The 12,309-nt window shown below is 36.9% G+C and overlaps 1 protein-coding gene across 11 annotated transcripts in view; it reads right to left on the bottom strand.

Moving 5' to 3' along the window:
- The window catches only part of dgo (ankyrin repeat domain containing protein 6 diego), a 236,197-nt gene that overhangs the window by 87,338 nt on the left and 136,550 nt on the right, over nt 1-12,309 (bottom strand). For all 11 annotated transcript variants that reach the window (XM_031987614.2, XM_076365390.1, XM_076365387.1 and 8 more), the window contains one exon: nt 5,436-5,537. In XM_031987614.2, the coding sequence (XP_031843474.1) occupies nt 5,436-5,537 (102 nt within the window). The remainder of the gene's footprint in view (nt 1-5,435; nt 5,538-12,309) is intronic.

Genomic DNA, 12,309 nt, shown 5'->3' with positions numbered 1-12,309 from the left:
GATAACAAAGAATCAAGTAGATTTGAATAGTCTAACTCGAATGATAACCATCATGGTTTGAATGTAAGATTTTCCTTGAATCAAGTAGGAAAACGTCTGTCTCAAATGATATTTCATTGTTACCACGTAGTCAATTAACACCAGAACCAACAGTCAAAATGACTGGTTTCGATTTTTTGATTTCGCAATCACCGATATCTTAAACGCGTTGAATGTTTGAAATGACCTTGAAAGTAAATAGTTTCACTACAATAAATGTGCAAAGAAACCGAAAATAATCTATTGTTACAATTTTTAAAGAGATTATCTAGTAGTTCTAGTGGTAAATAACATTTACCCAACACTGGATGCAAGTATAAAGAGCCTTCATTAAAATACTTATACGTTGTTTTTGATGATATTGAATCATCTCGGTCGTTACGCGAGTACGTTTGCGCAACTCCTATAAGCCATCCGAAGGCTTCATCGTTCACGGTTCCACGCGGAAAATAATAAATATCCCACTTTCTCGCGGCAAATGTTCCCTGAAATAACCGATCCATCTTACACGCGTATTCAAAGAATTCCGTAAAACTGGAGGCAGGGGACAGGAGATAAATATTTTCAGCCGATCAGTACCACGCATTACATCCCTCCGCTGGCCGCTCCTCTCAACGTAACTACGTGTCTTACGTTGCTCATTAAACGTTTCAACTTATACAGGCTATCATTATAGGCGCGGTAATAATCAATTGACGATCCATTCTACGCACGGCGTGGATTAATCGATTTCAAAACAATCTTCAACCGAGGCACCTTTCACGCGAAATATTCGACGGTTGGGTATTCGAAGAATTAATCGCGAGAAAAATCTCTAGAAAATGTACGAATAATATTTTTTTGTCAGTCTATATTCGGCACTGAATCGAAACATTAACGCTTTAGTTAAATAATGGACGGAAGTTCCAGTTAAAAGCAGTAATATTTAGCTTTAACTATTAATTATTTATAATAACAGTTGCCCGAATCAACTATAGTTTCTTCTATTAACTCGCTCACACACTACACATAAGTACCTCCACGAAAACATAAACATTAGCTTCGATTATTAACTAAATAATATACACACTGCAAAGATAAACTTTCATGCTATTCCAGTGTTACACTAACATATTAACCCTACAACAACAGGTACCATAATTGTAAGATAAATGTATACACCATAAAGACGAATAAAACTCAAACTACATATCAAGACTAGTATACCCGTCTGATTAAATTTCAACAACAACCATTATCACTATTCCATTACTCTCCTCGATTAACAAATTTAAATCACCAGCATAAAGTCCAAATTGCCATTAAATTTCGTCGAAAAGAGAAAACAAAGAAACACGACAGGACCTTACATCTGGTCAATATTTATCCATCCACAATGTCTGACACGTTTTATATTCGATTTCAATCCCGCGTCATTTTCTCGTCCCCCCCCCTTTGAATCGTTTCACGCGAAGCGGTTACATCGAATTACATTCTTTTTTCCTTTCCAAAAAGCTTGGCTGTCTCGTGTAACGTATTCCACCGACATTATAAATACCATTTAAGAAAACATCAGCCGCGGTCCGCGGCCGATCGCTGGTGATCGCGGCGGATTTCGAGATCAATCGGCCGAGCCCTCATTAAGACGTAACGCGTACACGCCTACCGTGATTTTCGTGTCGTTTATTTCGCGTATATATGTGTGTCCGTTCGTGAAATTGCCGATCGGGACGACAGTCTCCGCCGGATGTGTTCTTTAACGCGGTCCCCGGGTAAACGTGATACAATATCGGTAACGACGGTCATTAAATATTTTACGACATAATGACAGCGCGGATACCGATCGAGATGTACGTCCTGACCTCTGGATCGCGACTGCATCGTCCACGGACAAGATAATCGCCGATGAAAGAGCAACTATGTGTTCCGTACTTCTCGTGTAACGTTTATTCGATACGAGCACAACCCGGTGAAAGACTTTGCATTCCATTTGCATATGATATTAACGAGACGCATGCACAGCTGGCCACCGATCGCGCGACCGGACCCCGGTGTCTGTTCTTTAATAATTATCGCGCTGCATTCGAAATACGAGCGTGATTGCAGTTTATGGACGAATCGCCCGCCGAATGACAGATGTTACAGTCCGACCAAAGAAAGATTTCGTTTGTCCTGAAAGCTAAAATAGTCAGGCAGGTAAGGAAACTGGAAGGGGCACCGGATGCGATGACGTGTGCAACGGTAGAATATGAAGTTGGCGACACTATAGATTCGGTTTCCTATCGTTATATCTCATTTCGTCGCATTCGGTGTCCCTTCCAATTTCCTTGCTTCCCCGACTTTTTAGCTTCTAGGACAAGCGAAGTCTTTTCTTCGTCGGACTATACCGGAGTGCGGTACTGGCAATTGCGTTTTGTTCAGCAATCATTGGCTAACACTAACTGTACCTCCTTTTTAACCTTCTGCATTTCTTTGCAATGAAGAGGATGACGAAAAAGAAATTGTCTTAATAAATTCTTGTTCCCACCTGTTTAATAACTTTCTGAAACCTATTTGTTTATTCCTGAAGTAGAAATGTACTTTGGGCGTGTATAAGTGCAACAATTACGTTTTCATAAAATAAATCGTAAAAAGATAATTATGCGCCACCCTTTAAATTGCCGCCAATTTCGTTCCCTATCGTTACATGGCACTCCGTCGCATGTCGTTTCACTTCCATCTTGTGTTATTATCGCGTACCAATGGCGGCTGTGCGTCGAGAACCGAGGCGGCCCGAACATCGTGAGCGGAAGAATCGTCTTGCCGTTTCGACTTTTCCGCTCGAGAGTAATCTGCCATCTTATCAGAGCTGCACTATACCTATTCAGTTTTGGTACTAGAAGTTTGCATAAGAAACGACATTAATTATGAAATGACTTAATATATTAATGACCATCATTCAAATCTGATGGTTGATTCGATAATACATCAGGACCGTTTATGATCTTTAATTACGATTAATTTACGATTGAAGTTGGAATGATTCTGATGAATCGTGATAAAAATTGAAGATGGTAACTCATAATCGAGTAAAAGTTGTATTTTTATCTAATTAAATGAGTAAAATTAAGTTTGTTCGCTAGGAGGATTAATTGCTGCAAAAGTTTCAAAAATATCATTTCTGAATCATTGTTTTCTGAAGAAGTAATATATGTTACAGATAAAAAGAGGGTCTATTAAAAAAAGATTTAGACAATGGAAAAGGCAAAACTCGATACGCTCGTTTGAATAGATTTTACAGTGACTGCCACGAACATCGTTAATAGAGTTGTTATTTTATGTTTAATTTAATAAATCTCATCATTAGCGAACTAAGTTATGAATTTTGTAAAACGGTCGATTAAAATGGCGACTTACGTGAACATGTACAATCCGACTATATAATCAGATAGCTGTAACTTGTTCTACGATATTTAGTTGATTATTTATGTATCGAAATTTGCATAACGTGCATGTCGAGCTCGACGTTACAAGTGGAATCTCGATTTATTATTGTCTATTAATGTCATGATAACCGATGAATGACTTGTGCGTTGTCGAGATATGTAATGAATTTCTCGCCTGTCTTGCCTATTCAACCGATTCGAAGACACCTGAATCCAAATAAATCCTACAAAATTCCATTCGAAAGCGAAAATTACGAAAAAGTGTTGTCGAAGTTGTATTATAAATCGTTATATGGATTTAAAGTTCTTTTAAATAAATCTTGAATGACAACAACTGAATCCACTAATAAAAGTAGACATCATTCGCCCTATGTACTAAAAGTTGCTCTTTTATTTTACGAATTTATAAATTCCCTTCTGCTATACAAGAAGTATCTATTCCGTTTCTATTATCAATTTTACATTCAACACGCGAACAATTTCCAAAATTACGTTCGCTCGATCGAACACGCGTTAATGTTGGTTTGTTCACTGTTAACTAGCTCGGATCAATTGAATTTTCTATTAGAGGTGCGCGTAAAATTCTCCTATTTCGTAATTTATTTTGGTTCTATCGATTTCCAGTTAGTTTTATCGCCTGCCAATAACTGCGTCTATCATGCGAACGTTTCCACTTCTCAGATTTATGTGGAGTGTGTCGTGTTCTCGTTAACCACTACGCAGACGGGCAGACACGTTGTGTAGCGCCGGCGCGAAGCGAATAAAATCCGAGCCCCGAGGGATCAGCATCGAGAAAGTGATAAAAGACCGGTGCCAATGCGACCGCGCAAAAATTCTCGTAAATTGTTCCTTATAAAAGAACGTGAAATTATTGCCATCGTCTTCGCTCATTCCTGGTAGCGATTTCTCCTCTGCGGCCTCACTCTCTCTGTCTCTCTTTCCCACCTCACCTCTCTCTCTCACTCTCTCACTCTCTCTCTTTCCTTCTTTTCTTCTCTTTTTCTCTTTCCATGAACCGCGTGCTGCCCGCCGTGGGCTCTTATTACGAAGATACGCGTATCAATGTACATAAGTATATTCCCCGCGTGAAGTTGCTCGAACGGTCACGAAGAAAAACGAGTTTATGCGTTTCTGGTGTGCGAGTTATGCCTCCACGACGCAATGTGCCGTAGGTTCGGGGACAAAAATCGAAATTCAAATCATTGTGATTTATGCGACGTTTGTAAATATGTTTCAAGAAGTCCATGGAATTTAGATGTTCCTTGTTATTCTGATGCGGACTGCGCTGCAGAATATTGGGCTATTCGTGTGTCATTGCTTTTATATTGGAAATACGAAGCTCTTCTTTTGTTTTGTACTTTGAATCTTGATTACGATCAAGATGATCGTTATCTTATGCTGGAAACACGGAACTCCTTTCCTTTTCTTTTCTGAATGTGATTATAATCAGAATTCAATTTAACACTAGTACTACCGGTCAAAATGACTGACTGGTTTCGATTTTTCTGTTTCACAGTTATTGATCTCTTGAAAGCATTGAATATTTGAAACGATCTTGAAAATGGGTAGTTTCACTTGAATACTAAAATGAATGTCTGAAGAAACTGAAAATAATCTATTGTTACAATTTTCATAGGGATTACACATCATTCATATTAAATGCTCGGTAGTTCTAGTGTTAAAAGTACTATATTTCCAAGCAAAATTCAAGAATTCAAGACAATAATTCTTATAAATTGTATTGCTTTGTTATTACCGTATATGTAACGCGGAATGTACTTCCAGAAATTCATTCAGTTTGACTGTTTGTAATAATAAATTTATTTTCAAACCACTTGAATTTGTACGACTATAAACTGTATTCTTATGTTCACCTTCATTGAAAAAAAGGATATTCAAAATATTGGTTGAACGTTAGTACAATGTTGCATAATGTTAATTGGTAAGAGATGATGACGTTGTTAATTAAAATAGTAATTAATGTTTACTTACCACTGTGTCCTGGCGTGCGACGTTTGCATTGTGCTTCAATAACAGTTCAACTACTTCCAAGTGACCTTCCGAAGCAGCTTTTTGCACCGGTGTGACACCAGTCTAAAATGATATCAATTAAACTCATTAGCTTTAAGTACTTTTAATTCATTTTAATTTAAATATTAAATTGAATTAAGTAAATAAAATAAATATAATCCATTCTTATAAAAAGAAATAATTAATGTCATGTTTGTAAAGAATGAGATTACGCCATTGGGCGTATTAAATATTAATTTTTGTTATATATTTTTATCGATAACAGGAGTTATTGCTGCAAGTCATCATTAAGTGAAATTCGTACAAAATTTCTCTTAAATATTAAGTCTCCTTTTTCCTCCGTGCATAATCTAGTAACACTGATAGTATCAACACATATTTATTCAATGTTTTTCAACTGGTTCTCTGTAACTAATGCATTTAAAGTCCAGTTCAGAATTCCAACAACTTTCTAAAATACGAAAGATGTGTTTCCTGGTTCTTTTCACTTATAAATATTGCTAATTCTAATGAACTATGTTTCTCGCTTAAAATGCATTAATTCACATAGAACGTGTGTAAATTAAGAATCAGGCAAGACAAGTTTTTACTAACGATACATTACATTTTCACTTCCGCACGCCAATGAAAATTTTTCTTATGAACAGAACAGTTTTATAATCCAACTAACAATACAAGGTGAGTATTCATTTTTAGTATTCATATTGTATTTCACTTTAAAATTGCGTATTCTGCTTAATATTCGAAAAAGAAAATATACGCGATTCAATCTTATTAACAGGTAAAACATGTATTCAAGAGTCAACTCCATTTATCGTTGGCCACAAATTTTTAAGCTTTACAGTGAGAAGCTTACGTTATCTGGTACGTTGTTGCTCGAACGGATCAGGGGGATCGTATTTTGAAGGAGAGATTCAGTAAAGATAGAGGAATTCTTGAATACCCAAAGGGCTGGCAGCCTAAGTCAGAGGAAGCTGTCACGCATAAATCGGTAACACTGTGTCACACGTTCCACGTTCTTCGTAACCCTGTGCCCTGTACCGTTAAAACGAGAATACGAAGTGAAACGAAAAGGAAGATCGATGCTCTTATAATCATCTAAATACAATAAATGTCTCATGTAAACAGATATATCAGATGCTAATCAAAGTCACCTATGAAACATTGCCTTAGCTCAGTTAACAGATTGTAATTTTCTTAAATATTTAATAATTGTTTGGAATAAGGAAGCTTATATAATGAAGAATATACTGAAAAAGATATACATAGTAACGGATTCATTTCGATTCAATAAATTTACTTTTCGAAGTAAACAATTAAGAACATCAGATAAAAAATAGTATGTTGTAATAATAGATGATTCTTCTTGTGACTTCTTCGCTAGACATTTATACTACGAAATACATTTTGCAATATATTGCATTTACTGACACAGTTTACCACTTCTGTTGTATGGGTTCGCAATGTAAGTATCTGCTACTATGCAAGCATTAAATTAGATGATTTATTAAAAGAAATCCCATTAACAGAATTATTATATTTCAATACTCCATGTGTTGATACTTTATACGAAATTTGCATACCGAACTTCAAACATTATAAGGTGACTATATCGAATCGAATGACTACCTCTCCAGCGCAAAGGGTTAAGTTCCCACACGTTACACGTTGAATGGTCACTACGAGAATGACCGCCATCTCTAGACATAGAAAAAGAAACATCAAGACCATTCGATGGTAAGAAACGTGTTAAATACCTTCTCGGCCCGAATGAATAAAAAGCCAATAAGAATGTTGCACTGCATGCGTTAAAACGTTCGCAACTGGTGGATCGGTGTATCAACCAGATCGCAAACGGACAAATGACTGGGCAGACTATTTGACATGGCGAGATACTACCCGTCTTACAATCAGGAGGACAACTGCGACGAAGACGTATCAGGACTTAACCAATAATTCCGACGCGGTAGGTACTCGACGCATCTTCCATAAATCATGAAGGCATCCCTTCGAGCGAAACTTCGCTCCCCTTCACCGCGTGGTTATAGGTTTACAACGAGCAACGGAGAATCATTGACAAGCTCTACATGAAAATCTCAGGTCTATCGCTGTAAATGGAAAACGCGATTTTTTTTGCGCGAACGCGTGACGTGCGCACTCATGAATCATTCAAATTGCCTCTGAGCGATGGTACCTCTATTTCTGTCTCTCTCCCTCTCCCACTCTCGTTGCAACGACAATTTTTCCTTAACAAGGAGAAAACTCGTGATATTTCCTTTCCTAGACACTTTAACGTGTTCTGCGTTTACTTATGTTCTTATGCCTACAATGTACAAAATTGGGGACTAACAATATATTAAAACCTTTGCACGATGAAGTTCTATTATGTTCTCTTTCGTTGGTTGATAGGGAGTAATGTAAACAAGTTTTGTTATTAGTTGTATTGGGAATAGTATAATCTAATTTAAATATACTGAGCGTTACTTGGTAACCAGTAAAAAAATAAACCTAATAAATCTTGGAAACAGTATTTCACTAAACACTGGTTTCGAAATTCTTCCGTGCAATATAGGGAGAGTTATAGGATACTTTAACGCTACTTAATGTTTGGACATTTGATTAGCCTTCAGCAGTGCCATAGCTCAGACATTCTAGCATATTTTAACATACTTCAGAAAATGCTCACAATCCTGAAATCACGAAAAAAAATAATCGCGAGGAAATTCGGTTTACGTGAACAATAATTCAAGAGTCAACGTTGAATATTGAAGTCTCGCATATAAAATTGATGATCAGGGTACTTTAAATTCTATAGGATCTGAATATAATGTACTAAAAATACGCCGACAGTTTCTGCAACACATTTGGAACTTTACTATCCATCCCTCCACCTGTTACCCGAGATTTTTAACTAGAATTCAATCTTTCTGCTAACAGTACGTTACTGTTGCGAACGTCAGAAGAAACAAAGTAAAGATGGCAAAATTTATTTACAGCTCACAACGGTCTTCTAACTCTTCTGCGCAGTGCATAAAATTGTTAGGCTTCAATTCCCGCGTGATATCCTCTATAAAAGTCGAATCACGTGAATCACTTGAGAAAGGCGCACTTCCATTACACATCCCCCCAAAAGAACCGAATGATTTACGAAGAGAAACACGCGCCTTTGTCTGAACACCGAATAAACGTATCGTTCTCGCGAGACGGGGCGCGTGAGAACAAAACGAACCGGTTCCGGCCGGAACAGTCTTCGGCCGTATGAATCCCGTAGAAAACAGCCGACGCACAGTGGGGCATTTGCCCGATGTGAGCGATCAAAATTAAAGACAAATTTATATTGACTTTTTACAAGAAAATATGAGAATGTAATATAATAATATACAGTAATATGCAATTATATGGCATATGACAATAAATTTATTAATATACAGATAGCTCAGCACTTGTCGAGTGCTCCAAGGATAAAAAAATTTGCAGGACGTTGTTCCTCGCATATTCAATTATCTCAAAGTGCAAAAATTTGTCGGTTTAGGTAAAATTTTTAAAATGGCCTTTTGGCTGGCCTGATCGGGCGAATACTCCACTGTGCGACGTTACATTAAAGGATATTTTGGGCATGGCGGGTGTTCGAAAATTTCAATTAGTAAAAGCGGGTGTTTCGAGTGTTGAATATTAATATACTAGTCCCAGTTAAAGTTAATCATAAGAAAATGGACACCGTAGACACGTACTACAAACTTTTGTTTCGTTGCTTGTAACTGCGGAAACAGGTGACCGAGAGTAAAATTATTATCAATTAACGCTTTAGCCACCGGAAGTTTGTTAACAGTGGTTCCTGGCACTATTAAAAAATTTATTGCGAAATGAACAGCTGGCGAGTACCGATTTTTCAAAAGCTAAATACGTCTTTTGAATTGTATGACATTTGTAATTTAAACTAGGGGTACTCTTTTTGTACTGGAAGAGTGTAAGTATTAACCCGATCTACTATGCAACGAGAATCTCAAAAATAACAGGCGCGGTGGTAAAAGTAGCTACAATTTCGTTGAAACTTCGAATTTCATAGATGTTCTATAATTCTCCGCGACAATAATTTAAAAGTTCAAGCATTAAGAAAATATTAAAAGATTAAATTGTCAGCTACACAAGTGTGCAAATTGTTATATGAAATTGTAGAACCAGTATAATACGAAATAACCAGAAATAATATCAATGAAACCAATGTGAAACTATAACAACTAGAACATTGAATAGGAAACGGGTGATGCTTTTCGACGAAACTAAATAAGCTTCGTTATAATCAGTCGTGTAAACAAGAAAGCAGAAGCGTTTCGTGGCGTCCGATTTCGTAAAAGGCAAAACGTCACAAGTGACTTAAGTCCCATTACAAGGGTGCAAAATGATTACACGAAGGCGTCGATTTCACGCGACGTTAGCCCGGGTAACTACCGGGAACGAAACAAAAAGGGGAACACGCTATGTGAACGAAAATTGTGTTAATGTACATGTTGACGTGCCTCTAACGTTTCTTTGAAGGGTAGGCCGTTTGTTAATTGACACTTCATTTCATGCAAAGTTGTCAAAATAATGGTTAACACGTTCAGTGCTGCGTGTACTACTTATGATACAATATATGCCAGTTTTCCTAAGAAAATATTTCCGCTAAATATATAGCCATGGATAGGGGTACACATTACGAACCAGCGAAAATGTAAAGAAATAATATCAAAATATATAAAAGTCATCAAAAACTTACATATTATTTAATGTTTCATTATATCCATAACCATGATCGAACCTTGTTGATACAAACATTGTGAAAATGAATTGAAAAACCATTATTTCCTTCATTATTAAATTAATTAAAATATGACATACAGAGAATTTGTTACAAGTTTTGTTCAACGTAGATTCTATCAATAGCTTATACTTTGTTATTTTATAGATCTCTTTTACTGTTAAAGAATATTATGTTAACCAAATAATCGAACAATGCGAAGATTGTAAAATATATAATAGTCTTGAACTCGGGGTCTGAATGGACCAGACGCGACACAATGTGGGTGAATATGATAATTTATTTTTTTCACATATTTATATAGCTAGGATATGTATTTACAAGAGAAGGCACCTTTATGGCGAAGAGAGGCAAATAGTTCTTCACATCATATTAGCCGCGTAAACCGATTACGGCGATGGTCCATTTTATTTAGGTCGTAAATCCCTATAGTAGCTTGCGCCTCTCTCGTTTCATGTCAAAGATATACATAGGCGAAAGGCTGAACTAACCGTGGCGGTTATACAAGCCCAAAACGACACCAAATACGACTGTTCGTAGCGAATATCCTTCTTCTGTTACCAGCTTGGGAAAGATAGAAGTACATAAAATAAATGAAATATAAGTACACTTGTCTTCTAAAGCAAATTTCTTCGAGCTGGCAAAATTGATTTTAGATTTCGTTTGGTTATGTTTTACACGGACGCCTTTGAGTGACAGGTCAAGCTGTTGAGAGGCAATTCCTTATAGCAAATTAAAAGAAAGATATTGAATAAAACTTTGTCCGATGCATTATTTGAATTGTTTTCGAAAATTCACCATCGAAATTTTGAAACCTTGTGTGTAAGTGTTTCAATTTTAAGGGCTGAAACTCCCCCTTGACAAAAATGCAAATTCTTCTTTCCCGCGGATTATGTTGAAAACGGTAAGAGATAGCGAAAAAAAGATTAAACTAAAATACATTGTTCTTTCAGGTCTATAAAATTCTATTTTACAATTTTATTCTCTGACTTCATTTCCAGCGCAACAGGTTTAAAATCGAAGCACACATCCTGTACGATAATTGAGCCACTCATCGAACAAATCGCTTAACTCCGCGAAACTAAAAGCAAAACACATAAAGTAATATAACATATTCTTGAAGTAATTTTTCTTATTATTACAATTTTCCCATCGTCATGCAAAAACGACGTTTCATTATTTCGCAGTAGAAAACTTCAGTCATCATGAACTTTATATTAAATATAAAAAGTTATGAGTCAATGAGGCAGGCGGTTTAATGATACAATCTTTAAAAAAAATGCAGAAAGTGGAGTCAATCGATTTGGCCAGTGAGCGGCTCAATTTATCGTTAGCGACTCCATCGGGTGCGTGTCTGCAGGAAGTAGCACAACGCAGCGTGCGGAGGCAGCCAATAAAGGGCTCGCGCCGTGTCTCTTCTTTTTCGCAGGAAACGGTCTTGTGTCAGCTGTGAACCGGACACGCATAATCCGTAGGGGATTAGGCAAGCAGCGGATCCAACTAAGACCGGATTTCTCTCCCTTCACTGTTCATCGCGAAAAATGTGAAGACGGAAAGTTACGGCCCGATCGGTTCGCACTGATAAATACTAATAAGATACGGCCACTGCTCGCGTATCAACTAACGATTAAGTATAATATTTATCGATAGGCGTTCACTATGCGCCGCACGGAAAGGGCAATGTATGTAATTAAGTAGCGCCCAGCCGTGTGTCGATTCTAATGATCCAGATTAATTTCGAGTGTCAGGCGTAATATGGATATCAGTCAGGGTTATTAAGAGCATAATCAAGCCTGACGCTGAACTTTTCGGAATTAAGCAATTTGTGTGGCAAGTTTTGCATAGGTGTGACGTTATACAGTGTGTCCGTTTTTAACTTCTGCCATTTCTTTTTCAATTATGACCGATTTGTTGTTGTTAATGGTTTATCGAGGAAAAGAGAGAGATTCTAGGCGCGTTCTATGTTTGTTTTGAAGCATAATTACTGATAACAGAAGAGTAGTATTTGATTTGAATTCAAGATAAGTAAGCGATATT

This window comes from Nomia melanderi, chromosome 3 (assembly GCF_051020985.1).
Source record: "Nomia melanderi isolate GNS246 chromosome 3, iyNomMela1, whole genome shotgun sequence".
NCBI lineage: Eukaryota > Metazoa > Arthropoda > Insecta > Hymenoptera > Halictidae > Nomia > Nomia melanderi.
The sequence above is the reverse complement of the archived record's forward strand: the minus strand, read 5'-3'. Positions and strand labels throughout refer to the sequence as shown.